Genomic DNA, 26,050 nt, shown 5'->3' with positions numbered 1-26,050 from the left:
GATATATGACCAGTGTAATTCATTGCTGCAGCCATTTCCTGAAACTATAGGGAAATGCATTCTTCTGTAGCGAATGATATAGTTGTCAGGCAAGTATAGGAATGTTTAGATATATCTGGCAGTACATTTCAGTTGGCTACGTGTGCATACCACTTTAGAATCCTTTAAACATAGCAAAAAAAAAAAAAAGAGAATTAGCAGTCTAAACAGTAAATGACGCTCTCACTTTTAATCGATTTACTTACAGAACAAAATTGAATGACAACGCCGTTCATCGTAATATTCAAAACATCTACAAATGATTATGAATCCGTTCCTTAATTTAGAGACTACTGATGTGTAAACTTAAAATATTACATTCAAAGACTATCAGCTGCTGACCGCCTTTCACCTAAGTTTTTTTTCTTTTTTTTTTTTTTCCTTTGAGGAAAGAGATATATTTAGCTAGAAACTGTAGTTGTTGTGACCACTAGCTTTTTCTACATTTCTCAATGCAGCCGAGGAGAATGATTAATGCTAGGATACACGTGAATAAGATGGATGTTATGACGTCAAAAATAAACACAAATGGTTCACAGTAGTTAGAGGCACTTGGATTTTGAAACTGAGGCATTTGATCAGTGAAAACCACAAGGGTTGCTAGAAAAAAATATTGAAACTGAAATCAGGTTTCATAATAACAGTGAAGTTACATACATTAACAACAAGAAATTTTGAACAATAAACTAAAATATATTGTTCGTTGAACTATATCATTTCTAAATGCAACGAATTTATGTTAGATTTGATTACATTCTCTCTCTCTCTCTCTTGATTTCACTAAACTGTATAAAAATCTTTAAGGAAATCATTAATAATAAGTGCTGCTGCCAGAATGTTTAATAAAACATGCTCAATTTTGACTTTAGTTTTTATAATTTCAAGGGATGCGATATTTGTTCATTGTATAACATTTTTTTCTTACATAGAATAAAATTCTGTTTATAGTAAGTAAATATTATAATTTATTACAACCCTATATCCTGATGTAAAGGAGAATGTCGTCTTTCCAATATAAGTAATCTAAAACTAAGGAAAGCAAACATCTTCCTGACCTATTGAAGAGAGTTGACTCCCAGCATACTCTCCAGTCCAAAACCTAAATTTCAAGTGTAATCTCGAAGCGAAATATTTACTGAGAAATAGAACCGAATTACTCAACTATTTCAGCGAAATAGTCAACCACAGTGTTTACAGAAGCAGCTTAATAGGACTTGCTGTTTAGATTTAAGACAATTGGATTCATTATTGCACACGTATAGTATGAATATAATATACAGAGTGACCCATAAGTCACAAAGAGGTTTAAACATTTTACAACTTTTTTATTTATTAATTAGCTTTATCCTTTTTTTGTTATTATCCTGTCATTTTTATTAAACATCTATCGATAACGAAACGATAACAGAAATCGCTAACAGCAATTTCTGTTATCGTTTCGATTGTAAATTAAACTAGTATTTATTAACAATATTTGATGTTAAGGGAGAAAATTTTCAAGGACAGTGCATAGGTATTCTCAGTAATCATAAAGAAATGGGAATTCAAGAACATTTAACGATATTTATCAGAAACTTATCACTCTATCACTAAAAGATTATTACACTATCTAATGCTGCTGATCGAAACTGTCTTCGACAAGGACGCGTATAATTAGTCCACGCTTTTAATATGTATATTGAGAGTATGAAATAAATCAGGCATTGGAGAAATGGAATTAGGGAAACGTCATAGAAGTTTGTATGTTATCAAATTATTTTACGCTAATGACGTTGTCTTCGTAAGCAAAAATAATTAATTCTTGGAAAGTTTGAAAAAGTCAACATTTAGAAATAATTACAATCACAGTAAACGATAGATTAAATATAACTCTAGACAAAATAAATAAAATCGTGATCTTGAATGATACTAAAGTTGAAGTAAATAAATATCACGGTTACCACGCTGAAATAACTGGTAATTTTATTACTGATCACTTGGATTTGTCACTGACAAAGAAAGATCTCATGAAATCAGAATTGTAAGCAAACATTGTCACAAGTTCATTATGGAAAATTTGTAAAAAAATATTGCCATTACCAAATACACAAACCTTATCCTGGGTTTATTACATCCTTCTCTACAGATATAAATATTATATAAATATATAAAACTGGTGGCATTAGTGAAACCTGGCTATCACAATCAGATATCGTAAGTAGGATCGGGTAATGAGTATACTATTTTTAGGAATGACAGAAGAGGTAGGACAGGAAGAGGAGGAGTAGGTGGAGTACTACTTATGATGTTAGTACTACTAATGATATGTTGTAAAGTCCAGTTGGGATAGAAACACAAGAAAACAATAATGGTAACAATGTTCCATGAGTTTAAGTCTCTCTGGTGTGAAGTGGAGGTTAACAGAATGAAATCTATGGTGGGGGTGTTGCTACAGACTTGGCGGTTCAGTTGCAGGGGACGAAGAAATACATCACCAATTTAGCATTATGCGGTACCAAATGAGTGTCATTTTGGGCAGTGGTTAAATTCTAAACGAATAAGGTTCCGTGGCCCCATTCAAAATAACCAATTGTATTTCGTGTCCGGACAGTTCATCGCGGGACAATTCATCGTGGAGACTATTCATCGCGGGAAATGGAGGAAAATTAATCCCACGAAAATTCATCGCGGATATATATGAAAAAAAAATTGCCATATAAGAAATATTTTTAAAAAAAATGTATTTCTTTTAAAAAATATTTTAAAGAATTCAGAAATATTTTTTTAAAAAATGTATTTCTTTTAAAAAATATTTTAAAGAATTCAGAAATATTTTTTTTAAAAATGTATTTCTTTTAAAAAATATTTTAAAGAATTCAGAAATATTTTTTAAAAAAGTTAAGAAATATTTTATATATCATTTAATATTTCGATTATATTTAGCTTTTCGAAAATTTATATTCGGTGTAAAGTTATTCATCGCGGATAAATTGTGAACAAAAACAGAAATATTTACCATATAAGAAATATTTTTTAAAAAATTTAAAAATCTAAGAAATTTTTTTTAATTTAAGAAATATTTTTTAAAAAATTTGACATAATTTTAAAAAAATTAAGAAATAGCCGGCCTAGTTGCTCGAGTGGATAGTGTATCTGCTTTCCAGCCAAAATGCTGCGGGTTTGAATCCTGCTTTGGACATGGATACTTCTGATTGTCATTGGAAATAATAGTGGTGATTGGCGGTAGATGGGGATGGTGTAGTTGCAATCAGTTGGTGATGAATGTTGAAGACAGAGTTGTAAAGCAGGGTGCCTTCCCTCGATGAGTACTTGGACTCCCTGGAGGTGTCAAATAATAATTTTTTTAAAATATTTTTTATAAATATTTATTATCGTTCATATAAATCACATCTATACAAAAATATATAAACAAAATTAACAATGTAATTCAAACGTTTCTTTACAATATGCGTAAATGATATATTGTCATTTTTTTAAAAAGAATAATAATTTATTACATATGATACATACATTACATAGTTTTGATTACGTATCAAACAACATTACTTACATTTGTTTACGTATCATACAACATTACATACATTTCTTTACATTTGATACATTCATGTATTCTGATAATAATAATAATAATAATTTTTTTTCGCAATAATAATTATAATAATTTATAACATATGATACATACTTATCATTACATATGATACAACATTACATACATTTGATTACATATGATACATTTATTTTTTTATTTTTTTATTTTATTTTTAGTTTTTTATCTTGGATGAGATGAGATGTATTTTCTCAGCTTTCATCCTCGAAGCTTATATGTGAGCTTATCTGAGGATGACACCAGTTATTATTTATTGGTTTATTTGCTGTGCTGGGAAGCTATGAAATCAAATCTATGTTTAATTAGCTTGATTTCCACTGCAGCCATTGATTGAGAAATTCGCACACACACACACACACACACACACACACACACACACATGCACACGCGTGCAACAACTTGGAATGTCTTCATGCATCACTGAACTGGAAGCCTGAAAGAATATATTGTGTTTCATTAAGTTTGTATGGTAATTTGGGTGCGTCTTTCTTGTTCATAGTATGTCCTTAGAGCTCTTTTCAGGCTATTGTAGTTTGTACGATTTCTGTATCAACAGGTAATTTGTTTATTATGTCTGGTATGTAGAAGTTTCGCGTGGCCTTTCCGTACTAATTATTGTATTTATATGTGATATAATTAATTGTCTGAGGTCTTGTTATACGGTATGTATTTCTGACTGTCCTGTAGTTGGCATCGAAATAATGTTTTAGCAAAGCTGCATAGTGACATAAATGTTTTGCTGTCAGTATTTTGTGTTCTGACATTGCAGTGTATATAAAGTCGTTATTGTCTCTTTATTCCCAAAATATCAGATTTATCATTTTGTACTGTAACGACATTAATCTATTTTGTTTGTAGGGTGCACAGAAAGCATACGTTGTTATAGCGTATCTTAGTATATTTTGGCATAGTGCTTTGTATATCAGTGTTTTTAGGCGTGTGGGAACTATGACTTTTAACCTGTAGAGTTTGCCAGTTATTGTTCGGAGTTTGTTCTGTAGATGGTTTATGTGGATATTCCAGTTCATATCTGCATCGAAGTAAATTCCAAGGTATCGTATTGTTTCAACCTGAGTGATTGTAGTGGTTTTGCTGTTCTGTGTGTTTTTATGTTGGAAAGTGGATGTTGGATGGTTATTATTATTATTATTATTATTATTATTATTATTATTATTATTATTATTATTATTATTCCGGGAAACTCCAAGGAGTCGACAGACTCATCGACGGAGGCCCTAATATCATGTCAAGAACAACTATTCGACATTCATACAGTATCTATCATATCTCGTCTTGAACTCATTCACGGTCGTAGCACTCACAACTCTGGCAGCTTATTCCACTCATTCACCACTCTCCAAGTAAAAAAATCTAGCTCTAACACCCGTGCTAACTACGTTCTTACCCAGCTTCCATGTATGGCCCCTAGTCCTCCCACCACCAGTCATATTCTCAAAAATATCTTCTGGATTAATCTTATAGAAACCCTTCAGTAATTTGAATGCCTCAATCATATTACACCTTTTCTGCCTATCGACAAATTTTTGCAGCCCACAAATCTTCAGCCTGTTCTCGTAAGGTTCATTTCACAGACCTGCTATCATCTTGGTCACTCGTCTCTGGATCCTCTCCACCTCCTCCTCATTAAGAAGAAACCCTGGCACCCATATCTGGGCACAGTAGTCTAGATGGGGTCTTATCAAGGCTCGATACAGAGGAACAATAACTTGTTTGTCTCTGCTTGTTAAAGTATTTTCAGAAGCCAAATGATTTGATGAGCTGATTTAGCCACTTTTGCAATGTTCCCCCTAAACTTCAATTCCCTATCCGAACACTCCAAAATCCCTTGCCTCATCAATCTCCTGGAGTACGGTTCCACCAATGTGATATACTGCTGCTATTGTTTTCACCCCAAAATGCATAACCTTACACTTTGCCACATTAAATTGACATCCATTTTCCTTAGCCCAGTCCTCCAAACTATCCAAATCATCCTGTAAAATTTTGACATCCTGTTTACTTACAATTGCTCTACCCAACTTTGCATCAGCAGAAAACAAGTGAACACTTCCTCTCAGATCCTTTCCTATATCATTGATGAACAAATTGAAAAGTAGTGGTCCAAGAACAGAGCCCTGTGGCACACCACTAGTCACAAGCCATCTTTTGGACTCAACTCCTGAATAAACCACTCACTGGTATATCTCCATCAACCACCCTCCTATCCATCTCACCAACCCTATATCCATCCCCATCTGCTCCAGTTTACTGATTAGAGTTCCATGTGGTATCCTGTCAAAGGCCTTGACAAGGTCCAGTAGAATCATTGTAAACCCATTACCCTTATCCAGTTCAGCTGTCACTGTGTTATAAAACGTGAGCAAGTTACTGAGGCATGATCTACCCTTCACAAAACCATGTTGTCCCCCATACAATATCCCATTTTCATCTATCCAATCCTGTATTATTCTTTTCTGAATAATTTGTCCAAGACCTTGACAACGATTCCTGATATGCTAATCGGTCGGTAATTTGCAACAGCAGTCTTGGAACCTCCTTTATGCAGTGGAACTATTTTCCTCTCTTTCCACTCCCTCGGGACTAACCCAGACCCGAGACTCAAATTAAACAAAATGGTCAAGGTTACTGACAATTCTTTAGCCGCTTCACGTACGACACGAGCTGGTATACCATCCAATCCTACAGATGTATTAACATTGAGGTTATGCAATAGACTACTCACCTCCACTTCATTCACCACAATTCTCGTATAATCTATTGGTTCATTCATTTCTGCAATGTCACCACCTGGATGATATATTCTTGCAAAGTGCTCACTCAGTAACTTAACTATATCAACTGATTCAGTTACCTCCCTACCATCGGCATTCTTTAAAATCATCCTGCCATATACATTTTTTCTTTTACTTGCAACATATCGAAAAAACTGTTTAGGATTCTCTTTAGCCTGCATGGCCAATGTTCTTTCGTAATCCATTTTTGCTTTTCTTACCACACTCGTTACCCTTCTGGCCTGCGCTTTATACCGTTCATGTGCCTGCCGGTTACCTTTCTCCTTAAATTCTCTCCATAGTTGTTTCTTTTTTTTGCTGTTCAAGCTTAATGGTGTTATTCATCCATTTAACCCCTACTTGATTTATTATTCGGACCCTAAGTATACAGTCAGCCGTTGCTTCATGGAAAGACTTCTTAACTACCTCCCATGCACTATCAACTTCTAGCCCTTGCAGTTGTACATGCCATGGCACTGAACCAATCAAACTCCTAAGCTTGTCATACTTACCAGCCCGATAATTCCACATGCACCCTGTCTTAGTTGTAAATTCCACACCTTTAGCCCCCTCCCAAGTCAAGACCCTATGATCACTCTCACCAATTGGTGGCAATGTGGTCATATTTGTTACAGCCAAATCCTCAGATGCAATACCAGGTCAAGCACTCTCTGACCCCTAGTATTTTCCATTACATGCTGTCCCAGATAGTTATCCCTTAATAACCGCATAAAATCTAATTCCTTCCTCCCATGTGTCCTCTCCTCACTTCAATCAATGCGACCATAGTTGAATTCTCCCATAATAATTACCCTCCTTCCACTCATTTCTTCTATTTGCCTGTGCATACTATCTCCACCATATTTTCCATCACCTGGTCTATAGCAGCACCCAATTGTATATTTTGTTCTGCTAGCCACAATCTCACACCAAATGGCCTCAAATGTGCTCTTTTCTCTATCCTGCAATTCAACTTCTATTCTCCTTGGCTGCAGCTCATCAGCTATCATCAACAATACCCTCCCCCATTTTATTTTCCCTGTCATTCCTGAACACACTATACCCATCACATTCAATCCCACTAACTATATCATCTACAGTCAGCCATGTTTCACTAAAGCCAATAACCCATGGTCTGGAAGTGCCAATTATGGCCAAAAATTCTTCTTGTTCCTAATACTCCTAGCATTAGTGTATATGAATTTCAGACCCCCATTAGCCCCATCCCTACCTTGATGCCTTATACTAACTATCCCATTCCGATTTGTTGTCCTCATTCGCTCGGGCATATTATTCTGATTCATACACTCAGCTGCCTCCCTACGGTCTGCCTATCTACTCCACCCCCCCTAATAAATCTAGTTTCCCTGATTCTGCACATCCACTTCATTCAACAACATTTTTTCAAGTCTCCTTACACCGAATCCATTCAAATGCAAGCCATCCATCTCATATAGACCCTTTCGCCCATCGAACACACTCCATATGTCCACAAATTCCACACCACTCCTCATGCATAACCCACGCATAAAGTCATTTGCAATTATGGCCCTCCTTTTAACCACTTCACTGTCATACCGCGGTTAAAAGACTAATCATCTTAACTCGCTCACTCTTTTCTTTTGCTATCTCAAACAGTTCATTCAGGTCCTCTGTCATTTCCATTTTATCTCCTTTCAAATCATTCGTACCTGCCACAACAATCATTTCTTTCACCCTTTCTTTTTGCTCTCTAATCGACTCAGTTACGTCCTTGATGGTCGCACCAGGTTGGTACGATATTGTCAAATCCTCTACTAACACACCCCGTTCTAACGAATCTCCATACGGCACTATCTCCTTCATTTTGTTTATGTTCACACTCATACTCTTATTTTTCCTATCATACTTTTTATTATTCGCTGGTACACTCAGTAGACTTTTGTTCATACGCTCTAGCTGCCGTTTTGCTCGTTGTATCGCTCTGCTCAACAACGCGATCTCACTCATTGCATCTATCTCATCTCTTTTATTTTCTGGTAAACCATTAATTTGCTCTGTATGCATACCATCATTCACACTTTCTACATTCACGCCCTCACAGTTCTCTGGTACAACCTCGCCATTTCTTGTCATATCACTATTTTCTTCATTCTGAAGTGGACAAAAATATCACACTCACGACCTGAAATACACTTTAATTCCTCATTTTCCTTACATTTTCTACACACATTCACTCCTTTATTATCATCTAACCATACTCCAACCGTTATATATTTGTTATCAACTGGTCGAGTCAGTGGATTTCTGAATATCGTTAATTTTGTCTTTTCTGAGTTTAGATGTATGGAGTTTTTCGTGAGCCAGTCTATGATCAGATTTATGTCATGTTGCATATTTGTTTGGGCTATGCTTGCATTATTATGGATGGATATTATTGCTGTGTCGTCTGCGTATTGTAATATCTTACCTTTGAGTGGTAGTTGATTAACATCGTGCATGTAGATGTTGAATAGAGTTGGGGAGAGTACAGCTCCCTGTGGTACTCACAGGTTACTGGTAGCTCTCTGCTTCGGTTTGACCCGATATGTTTGATATGATTTCTATTTTGAAGGTAGTTTGTAAACCACCTGTGCAGAAGCCCGTCTATTCCAACATGCCTCAGCTTTTCTAACAAGGTTTGAGGTGTGAGTGTATCGAATGCTTTAGTTAGATCAATAGAGACTACCATGGCAATTTTGTTTTTGTCTAAGGCGGTATTAATTATGTCCGTCAAGTCTTCCAAGAGACATATTATTCCCTTATTTTTCGAAAAACTGTATTGTGTATTGGGGATAATATGAAAGGTCTCTGTGTGTGCTGTGAGTTTCTTCAGTATGATCCGCTCCATAATTTGATTGATAATTGGAAATGTTGCTATGGGTCTGTAATTGCTGATTAAATTTCTTTTTCCATGTTTGTATATAGGTGTGATTATGGCGGTATTCAGCATACTTGGTATCTGTCCTGTTTTAAATACTTTATTTATTAATTTTAGTAGGATTGGACTTAAGCTAGTTGCATGTTGTTTTATATCTTTAGGTCTGATACCATCAATTCCTGGGCCTTTGTTTGGTTTGATTTGATTTATTGCAGAGAGAAGTTCTGCTTCTTTTATTGTTGGGAACCATAATGACTGTTTTGATTGTGGTCCAAGTGGAGGGTCGCGTTTTGTGATTGGGGGAATATTTCTGTGCAGTTGTTGGATGGAGTCTGCAAAGTATTGGTTAAAGTCATTTGCTAGTTGTTGAATAGGTTTTGCGTCTTCCATGAAGCTGTGTTTTATGGTTTCGGAGGCGGTGGTGTTGGGAACACAATCTAACATCTCATTGATCAGATGCCAGGTTTGTTTCATGTTGTTTTGTGCAGATGTTAGTTTGTCTCTGTAGAACCTCTTTTTGCATTTCTGATTTGTGTTGTAAGGCGGTTCCTTGTTATCTTATATTCAATTTTTAAAGCGGTGTTATTTGGATAACGCTTAAATTCTTTCCATAAAGCGTCCTTTCTGTATATTTCTAAGATAAAGTTTTGTGTTATCCAAGGATTTTGTGTTCTTTTTGAACGAATTCTAGCTTTCTTTGTAGCTTTCTTATATATTTCCTCCAGTGTGAGTTTAATGTCGTTGATTAAGATATCTGCTGAGTCTGATTGCAGGTGTTCCCAGTCTGCTTTTCTTATTTTGTGGTTGACTATTTCTTCGTCTATTATTGTTTTCTGTCGCTTTTCTTCTGTGGGACGTTGTATGGATATTGTCTTGGTGTGCAGGTTTAGAGCGGTGAAGTAATGGTCTGCTACTTTGCACTTTATAACTGATGCAGTGTAACTGTTTAGTGGTGCTCGGACGTTTATATGATCTAGACAGGAGGCAGTGATAGTATTTCCGAATATTTCTTTTCTAGTACATGATGTTAATGTTGGTAATAGATTATACATGGATAACGTGTCTAGGTATTGTACAGTGTTGTTCTGGTTTTCGTTTGCAATATTTATGCTTATGTCGCCAATTATCATTAGATATTCGGTTGAGCATATTTTTGGCGTGAAAGCCAGCAATTGAGTTCGTGTAAGAATTTTATCATGTTTAGGTTTTGGTGGCCTGTAAATAGCATTTAGTATTATGTGATGCTGTCTATTGGTGGTATTAGTGATTTCGAGGCAAAGGGTTTCAGCATGCTCAAACTGATAGGCCGTTTCTTTTGCTACTAATTTATGTTTGATAAATATTAACATTCCACCCCCTCTTTTTTGTTTGGCAGCATGATCTATGTTGTTGGAAGCCTGGAATTTGGAAAGCAATCGCTTCGCCATTAGTTATGGATACTTCTGTTAGAATCAATATATCAATAACATCAGTGTAATTCCTCAGATAAGCCTGTAACAATAACCAATGTTTTCGGATGCTTCTGATGTTAATATGCAAGATTGAGAGACCTCTCGCTTGTACAGTGTGTTGTTTCCATGAATAATCAAGCGATTCGAAAGTACAATTGCTGATGTGTTGTGGTGTAATTACATCTATATGATGGTTCGCATTCATTTTTGTTGTGTTGAGATCGTTTTGAACTAAGTTGGAGTCTTTTGTTTCACTCTGGCAACCTATCTACAGGGTGTCCTAAAATTCACGCAAGAAGTAATTTTGATAAAAAACACAGGTTTTTAATTAAAAATTGTAATTTCTTATTGATTCATAAAGTATACAGAATAGGGTTATGCATGGAATAGCATATCGGGTAAATGGCCTCCACGGCTTTGCTGGCACATACGCACTCTTTTGTCGAAATTTTCCATGACCGTTTTGCATAAATGTGGCTGAATTTCGTTGATACAGCGCTCAATTTCCTCCTTCAAGGCGTGGGTGGTCGTGGTCTTGTTGGCATAAACCTTAGACTTTAAAAAAAACCAAAGAAAAAAGTCCAACTGCGTTAAGTCACATGATCTGGGCGGCCAATTCTGATCACCAAAACGGGAAATTACACGACTAGGAAATGACTCATGCAGTATTTGAATTGTTTCTCGGGCTGTATGGCATGTGGCACCGTCTTGTTGAAACCACATGTCGTCCACATCCATATCTTGCAATTTAGGCACAAAAAACTGGATTATTATGTCGTGATAACGAGCACCATTAACTGTTATTGCCTTACCAGCCGCATTTTCGAAGAAGAATGGACCGATGATGCCTCCAGTCCAAAATCTGCACGAAACAGTAACACGTTGTGGATGCATTTCTTTCTCAACAATCACTCGTGGATCTTCTGAATCCAAAATGCGACAATTTTGCCGATTAACGAAGCCATCAAGATGAAAATGAGCCTCATCGCTGAAGATGATTTTGTTCGAAAAATAAGCATTCACTTGTTGTTGTTCCATAATCCATTCAACGAACTCTCTTCGCTGTGTGTGGTCATTTTTAATAACCCTGAACTGTCAGCTGTCACGCTGTCTTTTATTTTCATTGGCAACACTTCACCGCACAAATGGCGCTAAATTTAAATCTTGCGTGAATTTCGAGACACCCTGTATATCTTCTGAGCTTTTTATTTTTATAGACTTTGAAGTCTGTGACTTTCTCAAGAATATTTTACCGTCTTTGATTCAAAAAAATTGGTGCTTTTTTTCTGTTTTTTTCTTTTCTTGCTTGGTTCAAAAAGATTCTGATTGAAAGATGTTAAATACTCAGATAGAAAGATTGGCGTATTGTCTTGCGGTGCATTTAAATTCTTGACAACTCGTTTTTTCAGTCTGCTGACTTTTATGAGATTGTCTTTTATAGCCTTGCTTGTCAGACGGATTATGACTGGTGTGGGTCGTGGCAAGTCTTGTTTATTTTCTTCCTGGGTATCCGATTTATGGTCTGAATATCATTATGCTGTCGGGGGATGCCAATTGCATGGCCTAACTTTAAAACTACGTCGCTGAGATTTTCTGTGGATTCAGTTTCTGGAAGACCGTTTATGACAAAGTCTTCTTTATTTTGTTGTTGGTTTAAAACTTCATATTGTGGTTTCAGGGAATTAAATTCTTGACGGAGTTCCGAAGCGTTTTTTTTATCAATTTGTGTTGGTTGTTTGTTAGTGCGTTAATGCTGGTTTTAATGTATTTTACCATTTGTAAAACTTCTTGGACTTTTGAATTATTAAATTTAAGAAACTCTTCATATTCGCTATTTTTTGTTATTTGTTTATTCTGTTTATCAAGTAGTTCTTGGACAAGATCTGCTAAGTTGGCTTTTATATTTTCTAAACCTTTTTCTAGTAATAAATTTATGGCACTCAAATTATAAGACTCACCGGTATTTTTTTGTCTGTTTAGTTCATCGTCCGATTCTGCCTACAGGATAATCAGTTGCGTCGTGGTTAGCGGCGTTTCTTTGTTCTCTCTGCAATATAGGCATTTCCATTCCTCTCGTTTGGCATTGGATTTTCGTTTTCATGTTGTTTCTGAGGTTCCGGATCATGTAAAGTGAAGATTCCTAAGGCATTTCCTGCAGGTTATATGACTTCCGTCGGATGATAATTCCTTCAGGCACTTGTTGCACTTCATGACTCACCTTTCTTCACTTGGACAACTGTAAAGATGGCGACGTCCTTTGTTCTATGCTCGTTAGTGACCACGGTGAACTCTGCTCAACTCTCAGCACACTCAAAATTTGGGTGTCACTTGGCCTATTTCAATGAATTATATATCACTGTCTTCAGCGTGACACGTAGAGTTACTTTGTGACACTCTTAAAATTAACAACAGGAGTTTGAACCACATTAAAGTATAAAAAAACTGGACCAGCGATACAACCATGCAACCGTTCGTATGCCTACACAGCGCCCAATAATAATAATAATATTATTATTATTATTATTATTATTATTATTATTATTTCGATTATATGGTGGTTTTCTGAAACCTTATTGGCCATAGATGGAAACACTATTTTTTGGCAAGAGTTTTTCCCTTAGTTGGAACATCTGTTATAAGCATCCATGTGAAATCGCAAATCATTCTATCAAGTAGTTTATCTTATACACCTCTGACGTAAAAGTGTTGTCTGTATCCCTTGAAATGGATAAAATTCAGTATCGTGCGGTTATAAAATTCTTTGTAAAAGAAGGTTTAACGCCAAACGAAATTCATTCGAAGTTCATAAAAGTTTACGGCACTCTTCTCCTTCGTTTTCGAAAATTAAGAAATGGGCTGCCTAGTTTAAACGTGGCCGTACCAGCCTTGAAGATGATCCACGTAAAGGACGTCTAAAAAGTGTAACAATCATTGATCAAATGCACGATATGGTATTGGATGTCCGGCGAGTCATAGTACGTGTATGATATATTTTGCATGAAGAATTGCAAATAAAAAAACTCTGCGCAACATGAGTGCTGCGCTTGCTCACAGCAGATCAAAAACGCACTCGCATGAAAATCTCTGAACAGTGCTTGGAACGTTTTAACAAGAATAAAACTGGTTTTGTGCGTCGATTTATTACTATGGATGAGACTTGGATTCACATCAGAATCCACTACACACCAGAATCCAAACAGCAGTCAAAACACTGGACAGAAGCCAGTTGTTCAGCGCCAAAGAAGACAAAGTCGGTTCCATCAGCAAGAAAGGTCATGGCATCGGTGTTTTGGGATGCCAATGGCATTTATTTATTAATTATCTTGAAAAGAGTAAAACGCTAACCAAGGAATGTTGTTTCAATCTTTTAACCAGGCTAGACGAAAAACTTCATGAGAAACGACTCGGTTTGCAGAAGAAAAAAATCATCTTTCAATAGGACATTGCACCTGCCCACAAAGGGATTTTGGAAATGGGAAAATTAAGGGATCTGCACTATGAATTGTTGGAACATCCACCCTATTCCTCAGATTTCGAGCCCTCTGACTTCTATCTCTTCCCAAAGCTAAAACTCTTCCTCGCTGGTCAGCGTTTTTCTTCGAATCAAGAGGTGATTGTGGCTGTAGAGAGGGGGGGGGGATTTTGCAGATCTTACTGAGAACCACTATAGGGATGGGATAATGGCGCTGGAGCATCGCGTGAATAAATGTATTAGTTTTAAGAGAGATTATGTTGAAAATGAAAAATAATTTTGAAATTATAAATTGATTTTTTCGTTGTTAGGCCGAGAACTTTTCAGATCACCCTCATATATATATATATATATATCACATCTGGATGGGTGTCTGAGTGCGCAGGAATATAACGAACGGTTCGCAGAATAAATATTTTTAAATATGATGCCCTTTCTTCCTATACCTATTGCAGGTTTGTAAATATCAATATTCCATCAGCAAAACCTGCAGTATTTAAGTAATGAAAAATATTTACAACTTTTTAAGACGAAACAGAAATTATGAAACTCACCAATCAATAATATATATTACCTTAATTGTAAAAGAATAAAAATATTATGAAAAGCTAATTAAGATCTAAACGAATAATACATAAATACATAAAAAACTATATTTTGTGAAATTTATCTTGCACTGCATTTACTTTTCATATATCAGTATTAATATAATTTCATTTCAATTTTATAGCTAATAATGCTTTCAGCAATTTTTTTGCTGAAAATTCATTTTCAGCAAAATATAGTGGTTCTATTACTGAGAACCACTATAGTGACGGGATAATGGCGCTGGAGCATCGCTTAAATAAATGTATTAGTTTTAAGGGAGATTATGTTGAAAATGAAAAATAATTTTGAAATTATAAATTCATTTTTTCGTTGTTTGGCCGAGAACTTTTCAGATCACCCTCGTATATATATATATATATATCACATCTGGATGGGTGTCTAAGTGCGCAGGAATATAACGATGAATTTTCCCTGCGATAAATTTTCCTCTCGATGAATTTTTCCCGCGATGAATTGTCCGTGAACTATTATATTTACCTTTGAATTCTATCTGGGTAAGTTCAAAACCTCCCCGTCCCTTTTATCATGCATTCGTAATCAGGCGACTGTTGATATTGACTTTATATACAAATTAAAAACTGTAAACAGTTGTTGAATAACAACGCAATAATGTAGGTATAATTACCATAAAGAAAGAAAAGTCACAAAACAGAAAAATGTTCCTACAAAATAAGCAAATGTATTTACCTTTGAATGCAATCCACTGGTCGAGTGTCCAGCAAGTCAGCAAATCTTTCCTTTTGTTCAGCTTATTAATATTATCGCATTGCAACTGATGGGAATTCTGTGTTACTGTGGATTCGTTACAGACATCTTTCTCTTCAGAAACTCCACACAAACTGTCATTACCGTAATCTCACCCAGAGAGGGGGGGGCCAAGTGGCCTTCCCCTCACAAAAGATAAAGGAAACAAATCCTAGAAAAATTTCCAAAAATCTTTTCCTAATTAAAATTATTATTCTTTTTTAAAAATTTATGTTGTGTAGTGTCTTCTATTTCTATGCTACTTATGAATTAGCTGTCACATAAGGTGGGAATACCCTATAGCTCTCGGGAATCCTGGCCGCTGTGAACTCAAGGCGAACGAAGTGATGCTCGTACACTACTTCATTTGCCCGAGCCAGGCGTGGGGAGATCGTGGGTATCATGTATTGACGATCACTGCAGATTCTCGGTCATAGCTCGTATGCAATGCGTAGTGTGTATTCTCAAATCGTCTACTCAACTCGTTCCCCCCCTCCAAGATTAAATCCCGAGTGTGCCACTGATCATTACAAACTCGTTTTGTATTATCACTTTCATCCGAGCTATTTTTCCGTTTAAAGAAGGTACCAATGTACTTATCCATAGTTGAAATACCATACTTACTGGAATATAACTCTCCCTCGCATATAACTCACACCCCTTATTTTACATTCCTTATTTTACATTTTACATTTTTTTTAATTTTACATTTCACATTCCTTATTTCATGTGCAAAGTAAAAACGTTTCACATATGAATGATATAATCATGTAATCACAAGAAAGATATTTATTTAACCAAATATTTCGGTCTGGAAATAGCAGACCATCGTCGGTGGTATTACAAGAACAGTTTAAAAAAAAAAAATATATATACAAGCTAGAATACTAACAATAGATCGTTGAAATTAGAACATGCCGCGTGATGTTATATCACTAAGTATGAAACGAAATATTTTGAAGTAGAAACATGATTGAATTTGCTATAAAAAAAAAAAAAAAAAAAAAAAAAAAAAAAAAAAAAATTAATGAGTAATCTTGATTAGGCTTTCCCAGATTTTTGATATAGATATGCAGTCATTACGATTCAGGTTGGGATGATGGAGCAAGGCCTCCACGCTTTCCTTGAACAAACGTTCGAACCTATAACGGGATCTATGTAAGAGGCGAGTTTTGGACCAAAGGATGCTGTGGTCAGTTTCAATCCCGTGTTGAGCCAAACCAGACTTTTCAGGTTTATTGTGAAGAATGGATGATTGATGTTCTTGGATTCTTTTTTCAAGAGAACGTCCAGTCTGTCCAAAGTAAGAGAGATCACAGTTGCAAGGAATTTGATAAACTCCAGGAAGAGATAAAGTTGAGCGTTTGTCTTTAGGAGAAGGAAAATGAGAAGACAATTTGTTAATAGGAGAATACGTAGCTGTTAAATCATATTTCTTCAAAATTCTTGCGATAGGTTCTGAAATACCGGAGATATAAGGAATAGGTACTCGACGTATTGAATCTTTGTTGTTTTGTGGAGGATTATAAGATGTAAGAAGACGTTGAATACTTTTTTCAGAAAAGCCATTGAGTTTCATGTGTTGCTGGATAGTAGAAAGTTCTTTCTGTAGATAATCAAAAGTAGAACAATTAGTTTTGGCTCTTTTGATGAGACATTTTATAATTCCTGTTTTTTGACATGGATGATGGGCTGATTCTTTCAGAATATAACGACCTGTGAATGTTGGTTTCCTGTATACTGTAGTTGTAAGAATATTTGAAGGTGATCGGATGAGGAGAACGTCTAAAAAAGATAACTGGTTGTTTTCTTCTAATTCCATAGTAAACTTTATGCGATGATGTAAGGAATTAATACTGTTTAAAAAGGAAGATAAAGTGTTTTTACTGTGAGGCCAAATAGCAAATATGTCATCTATATATCTTACCCAAAAAGATGGTAGAGGGAAACTAGATGTGAAGAGGACTTTTTCTAAATGTTCTAAATAAAAGTTGGCTAAAGCTGGAGAAAGAGGACTTCCCATGGCTGTTCCTTCTACTTGGCTATAAAATTTGTTTTGACATATGAAATAACCAGAATGTATAACGAAATCGAATAGTTTTATAATATCTTGAGGAAAGATGTCAGCAAGTAGTTTTAAAGTTTCCTTAAGAGGTACATTGGTGTATAAAGATTCTATATCAAAACTAACCATAAGATCTGTAGGTTGTAAGGAGACATCTTTTAATTTTTCTAAGAAATCTGAGGAGTTTTTTAAAAAAGAACTCGAGTTGCCAATGTAAGATTTCAGTAATTTAGCTAGATATTTGGCTATACGGTAAGTAGGAGAATCAATGCAATCTACTATTGGACGAAGAGGATAGTCAATCTTATGGATTTTTGGAAGGCCATAAAATCTAGGAGGTCTTGCAAAATGAGTTTTAAGTCTTTCAATTGTGTCTTTATCCAAACTGATGACTTCATCAAGGAGAGAATTTAATTTCTTTAGTTGTCTGTTGGTTGGATTATAATCAATTTCTTGATATGTGGAGCGATCTCTTGGTTAAATAAATATCTTTCTTGTGATTACGTGATTATATCATTCAGTCTTATGTCGCAAGTATCCTTAAAACAACACGTTTCACATATACCTTGCACATGAAACAAAAGCTCAAATACGTTCACGTCTGGTGATAATAACTCACTTGCAGCAGTAAAAAACACGCCCGCTCCAACAGCCACTATATTGCAGAGGCAAGAAAAAACTACTTTTATTATGTCAGCGAATAAGGTATGAGCAGTCTGTATTGATATATTTCTCAACAAATAGTGCAATTAGGGACAACTGGGATAAAAACGACACTAATTGTTTAATTAGATGTGTGTGAGTTCGCCTGCCGCAAAGCAGCAATAAAATTCAACCGAGCGTGTTAAAATTTGTAAACGTGTTAAAACTAAGAAATATAAAAATATATATAGTGAATGTTGTTATTGCAGTTTGACATATGGAATTTGGTGAAGAGAATTAGCATTTCAACTCAATTGTGGGCTATGCTTTTATCTTTCAGTTGCGCAATCTTTTGTTAAAACCGCACCAATCATATCCACGTCTTAATAACCTGCCATTGCTGTCTGTTTCGCGTTAGGCTTAATTACCGTAAAAGGAGAAAAGTCACAAAACAGAAAAATGTGTCGGGTACAGTGCATAGAAAAGTTCCAGGGGGCCAGGCTCCAGAGAGGCCTGGCTGAATTTAAACACTGATTATGGGTGACTTTAATTTTCCAAAAATTGATTGAGTGGAAGAGAAATGTCATGATAAGAAAGAAGAGGAATTTATTCAATTGTTGCGAGACAACTTTCTCAAGCACCATATGAAAGAAGGAACTCGAGGTCAAAGAATGTTGGATTTGCTCATAGCATCAGAATGGTCTCTATTAAGAATATGGCTATTTTACCACCAATTGCTGAGAGTGATCATGCTGTGCTTTCTTTTAAAGTATCTAATTGTATTGATCCTCCACTTAAAACGGGTTGCTTGCTGACCTACAAAGCTGGAAATTATGATCAACTTAGTGGAATACTATCTTTGGTCCCATGGTATCAGTTATTGAATGGGGAAAATGTCGGCAATGCATCGGAATCTTTAAAAAAGTGCTTATATGAGGAATATCGTAATGTATTCCTAGTGTTCATAGAATAAATAGGTTGAGAATGAAATGGATGTGTAATCTTATTAAGCAAGAGATCCACAAGAAGAAGATAACGTGGAAAGAATATCGTGAAAATAAGAATGAGAAGTGTTATGAAATAGATAAAGCTCAGTCCAGAAAGTAACTAATATTGTGCGGAAAATTAAATCGGAGTATGAAAGGAAATTGGGTATGCAAGCTGAATGCAGTCCAAAAGAATTTTATCCATATTCCACAAGCAAAAGAAAGAATGAATGTGAAAGAATAATTTTATTGAAAGCCGATGGTACTCGAGTGTTGGAAGCTAATGAGATTGTAGATTGTTCAGTTAATGAGTGCTCACTTTGCTAAGATATATCAACAAGGTTATGTAACATGTTGGCGCATAGTGCTACTGTTACATTGGACGAAGAGTTAGATGTGCATGAAAATGGGGTTGAAGAGCTGTTGCATCTGGATAAGAATTTCTCTATAAGGACAGATAGAATAACAGGCCGTTTGCTAAACGAAGATTCAGCCGATTGGCTGAACCTTCGTTTAATTAATATATGTAGAATTTAAGAGAATTATTACAGTCTCTGAAATGTGTCCCAATTGCAAAGCGCTAACGACGAATATAATTAAAGCAAATTTATGTTTAAATAATATAGACAGAAAAGAAACGTGATTAAACACCGACACTTGAATAGGACTGGCAATCATGTTATGTCACATTCGAATTTATTAGCAGTACTTGTCTTTGCAGATTGGCATTTACAATTTCTGTTGATGTTCTGTGCGACATCACACGACACAGTAGTTAAACACCATTAAAATGATAAGAAAAGAGCAGGAAGTAAGTTTGTACTTGCAGAAGGAAGTACAAGAAATGAAACAGAACAGTGTGGATCAAAGTGATAGTATATGTTGAACTTTCATGTATCTACTGTGATACATGAAAGTTCTTTTTTAATGGTCCCTCTAAACCACAAGAAAATTCTTCGCTACCCAACTATGTACATTATATAGGTATAAATAATATTAGAAATATCTGTGGTCAGACTCAGGAAAAGAAGTGTGCAGTTTGAGAATTTACCTCAAGTGTCACATTTAAAAGGCGCTCTAATTTACAATAACAGCAAAGGCACTGAATTAAATTTTGATCGAGTTGCCCGAAAGGCTAGCAATGTTTGTGGTATTATAGTATTCTCTTTTGAGACTAGCACTAATAATGTATCAATAATGGTGTTGAAGAATTAACAGAAATTTTAGTTAATTCTAGTCATTTAAAGAATTTTTTAAAGATTTCATTCATTGCCTTATTGCTCCATACTTAATTAATGCAAATCTTTTCTTTAGTGTTTTCTGAACCTTACATTCCTATTTTACTTGTGCTTCATAAAGAAATCCTCTTCTGTAACAGAGATAGATAATCCCCTGTCCATTTCAAGGAATGCAAACAGCTTTTTACTGAATGTATCAAATCTCATACCTATGTATGAAATTTGATATACAAATCTCATACAGTTGTCAGATGGGTGGCTAAGTTTAAAAGTGGGCATACTGAGACAACAGATGTCCCCAGGTCAGAAAGACCTTCCACAATGATCACACCTAAAATTATTGATACAGTGCATGCCATGATCCTTGATGATATACCAGAATACCAGCCAAAAACATTGCAAAGACTCTGGGTATATTCAGTGAACGAGTTGGAGTCATTATCCACCAACTTCTGGACATGCAGAAGCTCTCAGCGAAGTGGGTCCAAATGTTTGAATACCGACCAAGAGAGAGAGAGAGAGAACGTGTGCTGTCATCTCAAGGGATTTGGGGTCATTTGGAGGAATAAGGTCCAAATTTTTGGCACGTATTGTGAATGTCGATGAAACATGGCTTCATCATTATGACCCAAACACAAACACCAGTCATTGGATTGGAGATACAAAGTTTCTCCAAGGCCAAAGAAGTTCCGATCTCAAAAGTCAGCAAGGGAGGTTCTTGCCATTGTCTTTTGGGATATGCATCATGTAATCCTTACCAAGTACCTCAAAAAAAGATGAAACTGTTGCAGTAGCAGTTTATTCAAGAACTCTAAAGGAATTGAAAGAGGTGTCATATATGTGTCATATCCTCACATGTCCCGAGGGCACAGAGGTCTGACATACGTCAGTTTACAGGCCGAAGTTAACTCTGTAAGAATGGCCAGTCCTCAGCAGAGTGCCAGCAGCATCGAACAATTTTTCCCTTCTAACTACTAACCTCGCTCAGACTTGCTTAACTTTTTGCGTGAGCCATTAGTAGCAGAGACTCTACCAATCGACCAACCTTTGCTGGCAATTGAAGGAGGTACTGAAGAAAAAGCGCAGTGGGAAACAGCAGAGGCGTGTTGCGTTTGCAGGACAACACACCTATTCACACTGTTCATGACACCAACAGACAAAACACAACTTGGGATTTCAGCGTCTGTTGTTACCCATCCTATTCGCGAGACCTGGCCCATTTAACTATTTCCTTTACCCAAATTTAAAGAAACGCTTGAAAAGAGCAAAATATACTATAGATAATGAAGCCATATCTGCAACTGAGAACTGGTTTGGGCAACAAGGGAAAGACGTTTTTCTCAGAGGATTGCAAATGGTGTAACAAGTGTATAACACTTCGTAGGGAATATGTAGGATAATAAGTAAGTTACATGGTTCTGCCTCAATTCCTTCACATTTCTTCACAGCTTTTCAGCACACCCGCGTAACAACCTTGTTTTGTTTTGTTTTGTTTTTCGTTGTTATTCTATGCTGGGAAATACAATGCTTTAGTTCTTACCATCATATTTTGTTTCTAGAAGATTAGAATTTACACTTCGTTGCATGCATGTAATTAAAATTCTGCAAGTTACTGATCAACTTTTTTTACTGGTTCAACTGCCCTTTGTTATTTACTTATTTTTGGAGGCATTTTTTCCCTTCATTTCGCTTACTGTATTCTTACCTATGAATGACTCCATTAGCAGAAGAGCTGTAATGAAGATTCCAATTTTTACCATAAAGCTCTTGCATGCAAAAATTAGTAGCAGAATGGAAGTTAAACCACAGCAACCTTCGATTAAAAGTAAGAGAGGAACAGTTGAGTTTCCAGGACACTTGTTTAAAGTCGAAGACCCTGAAACATTTAAACAGGAAAATGATAAATTAAAGTGCTTATAATCACTTATTTATTCAAGCATATCAAAATTGACAGAGCTAGGTTTTGTGATTATTGTTATTGTCATCTTATTTTAGCAAACCAATGCACGAAAGTTTGAAAATCTATAAGCAATAAGTGAAATCAATATTTTGCTAAATATGTGCGATTTTGCTGTATGTTATCCCATATAATTGTTACAAAGTCTCTTTGTATGCTGAACGTTAAGTAAAGTTGGTATTTTTTGGATGTTGTTTTAATTATTTTCGGGTTTGTTTATCGTATTACATTAACATTAATGCTGATCTGGTATGGCGTGCCGTCATATTCATCTGGTATTCATCTGTGAGGCCAGTCCTGTTTTTATTTATTTATTTCTTTTAGCTTAATTTTCTTAAGTTAAACGTTTGTTAACTTAACACACACACACACACACACATACACGCACGCACGCACGCACGCACGCACGCACGCACACACACACACACACACACACACACACACACACACACACACACACACACACACACACACACACACACACACACACACACACACACACACACACACGTGCATTAACCATATTTTTCTGATGACAGTACTTTCTGTTTCATTTGATGAACCTTATAGTGCATTTATCAAATGGAAAAAAAATAGGAATATAGTGTCATATGCATAATTATAGATAGGAACTTCAGTACTCCCACATCAGCGGCCTTTTTTATTTTAAAGAAAGAAAGATTGCATTTTCTTTTCTTTCACTTTTGATAATGTACGAATCTCTAAACAAGATCGGAACAGCGGAACATCGCAACCATTTTTCTCGTCTTCTTCCTCTTAAAAACCAGGATAAACATTCTATCTATCTACTGTTTTTTATTTATTTGGAACAGTGATGATGGAATGAAAGAATTGGATGACAAGGTGGTGTAATAAGTTTGAAAGATAAATCGTATCTGGATTTTGATGAACAGCTGCTCTTTTTATTATATGATTAAAGACAAGAAAGGAATGCGGTCACTAGATCAGTGGAACAGTGGCCGTGAAAGTATGTATAAAATGCCCGTGAAAGTAGTTCTCAGAAAATTCCTTCAATCGCTTTCTCACAGAAAGCAGTTGGAAGAAATGTGTGAAATAGAGGTCATCTATTAAATGGATTGCCCTCTTCTTGATAGCATGGAGCTTATTAGGGGGGTGTTGGATGCACAACTCCAAATGTCGTAACAATATTTTTAATATTATACAGTCTTGAGATTTAATGAAATGTTGGAGTTACGTAGTTGAAAAATAATGTTTTGAATGACAGAGGACATTGGTTTCGAAGCTGATGAGACCGAATGTGACTTGTTTGTGCAAAATCTAAGAAAAGAAGGTCTTGACTTGAGATCGGAATATTACTAAAAGTAAGTGGAAGTGAAGTAAGATCTTTTTTTCTGAGAAATAAGGCAGGACTCTATTTGGTAACATTGATGATCACTAGGTTATCTTCAGAACACTTGAGAAGCGTAAGGAGGTCAATGTTTTAGATAAATGCGATGAAAGATCTATGAACTTAAATCATTTGAGCACTATTGTAATGATATAGGAATGGAATATATTGGCATCATCAAAACTATTGATAATACACGAGCTTAATGGAAGGTCGTTGATATATAAGAGGTAGGCGCAGGTGAAAACACAGCCCCAGAAAACCACATCATTAGCATAGTGATCTGATGAGATGAAAAGATCCACAGTCATACGCAATGAACGACAACGAAGAAACTTGCAACCCATTGCTATAGGACACGAGACAAACAAACTATAAGATGGTAACTCGATAAGAAGTCTTCTCTGCTACAGTGGATAAGAAGCCCTCTCTATTACTCTCTATTACGCTTAAATGCCTTGGAAATATCAAGTGTAAAAACGTAAGTTTCTCCAAACTTTTCCCCGATTTTCCTCCGAATGAGGTTCAATAGGCGATCTGCGGTAGCGTGAGAGCTGCAGATTGCGATCAGTAATTAATTGGTGGATCTTCAAGAAGCGAAGAAGTTGACTGCTAATAGCATTCATTATTTTTGAGAGTGTTGATGTGATGGTAATGCGACGAAGTTAAATGGGCTGACTTTTACCTTCCTTTTTAAGAACAAGATGGATAAATGCTACTATGCCAGATAATATGGCAGCTTATAAGTAATAAAAGACGGGCGTTAATTCTGGAGCCCAAGTCTGTACCAGGGATCTTATTAGTATCTACGTTATTAAGAATATTTCTCTTTCTGATGAAAGTTCAGAAAAGAAATTCAGTGGGTTGTTCGTGGTAAGGTGTGAGGTAATTTTTCCTTGATCATCAGTACAAGATTCAGAGAATAAGAAGACTGATACCAAGAGATTGTCTTTATCTTTAGGTAATGTTGCCAGGATATCGTCATGTAATGACCAAAGATATATCCAATAACAACTAGTAATTAGAAGGCTCAACTGCCATTTGAGCAGGAAGTAAGTTTGTTGAATTTGGTACTTACAAAGTTTGTTGATGATATTTTTATAGATGTAGGACGCCAGCTCAAACAAAATAAGAAATTGTAACATTTCAATTGTGCCATTTAATGTATGCTGAATTTTTATCTTGGATTGGTTTGGCACATGTTGATTCTCTAACATGTGCCAAGGATTCGATAGTAGTTGAGAATTTTGCTTGGATTGAGTAATGAAGGCTCTCATCCCATCAAGGATTATTTCTGATATTTGGTTAGTGCAGGCATTACAAGAAAATAGAAACAACAGGTATATTATAGAAAAGAAGGCATGGAAATCTCGGAAGTTATCCAAGTTTGCCGTTGTAGTGTCATAGCACAAGCGGCTGAGATTGGCTGGCAGAGGCCGATCTGTAGCATTCTGTAGAACAGGAACACGGATAAAGATATGGTCGGAGTCATCAAAAGGGAAGTTAACATTTGCAGTTTATTTGGAGGGGGGAATGTTGGGAGAATGATGAGGATTATCCAGTTATATCGTGCTGGTACGCGAACAACGCAAATTGTTCGGCTACCAACCCGAAGATCATTATATTATTATGCTGTTGGCAGAGTGCAGAGGATAAATAATTAAAAATCATTGCGGTCATTGCAATTCGAAGAGAGTAATAGGAGCAGATAAAAGTAATAGAGTGAATTAAGGAAATCTTAAGCAAAAGCTGATCATATAAATGATATTCAAGAGTTAGTAATATCTGACATTGAATGACAGATCTAACAAAGGCACATAATGCAACTTTCTTATGGAATGAATCATGCATAATGTAATTAGGATAGTTAAGGTAACTGTAGTTGTAGCCAATGCCAGTTGAGATTCAGTAAGGAATAATAAGTTAAAATTTGATGTACGAAAATGATGTACATAATTAATGTTTAAGTTGAGGCCCCGCATGTTAATTTATTTGTTTGTTTGTTTTTCACGGGAAATTATGAACTAGAATTATAAATTGACTATGCAGTAGACATTCCTAAAATTGAAGAATTAAAAGCTGAAGAAAGAAAATGAAAAAGAAAACTTAATAGTTTTGTGAGTTAGCAGTATTTATTGCGGTGATGGTTATATGTTTCCAGAATATCCTTGCATTTCATT

At 35.7% G+C, this 26,050-nt stretch overlaps 1 protein-coding gene across 1 annotated transcript in view; it reads right to left on the bottom strand.

The window, feature by feature from the left end:
* Window positions 1-362: 362 nt before the first annotated feature.
* Window positions 363-26,050, bottom strand: part of LOC150104757 (uncharacterized) — a 39,374-nt gene continuing 13,686 nt past the window's right edge. The window contains exons 5-6 of the mRNA XM_090396159.1: window positions 22,250-22,420; window positions 363-639 (exon numbers count right to left, since the gene is read on the bottom strand). Coding sequence (XP_090252285.1) covers window positions 470-639; window positions 22,250-22,420 — 341 coding nt within the window. The 3' untranslated portion in view covers window positions 363-469. The remainder of the gene's footprint in view (window positions 640-22,249; window positions 22,421-26,050) is intronic.

Source organism: Typopeltis vanoorti, chromosome 7 (assembly GCF_054136105.1).
Source record: "Typopeltis vanoorti isolate ZY-2024b chromosome 7, IOZ_Tvanoo_1.0, whole genome shotgun sequence".
Classification (NCBI taxonomy): domain Eukaryota; kingdom Metazoa; phylum Arthropoda; class Arachnida; order Uropygi; family Thelyphonidae; genus Typopeltis; species Typopeltis vanoorti.
This window is presented reverse-complemented; position numbering and strand designations above follow the sequence as displayed.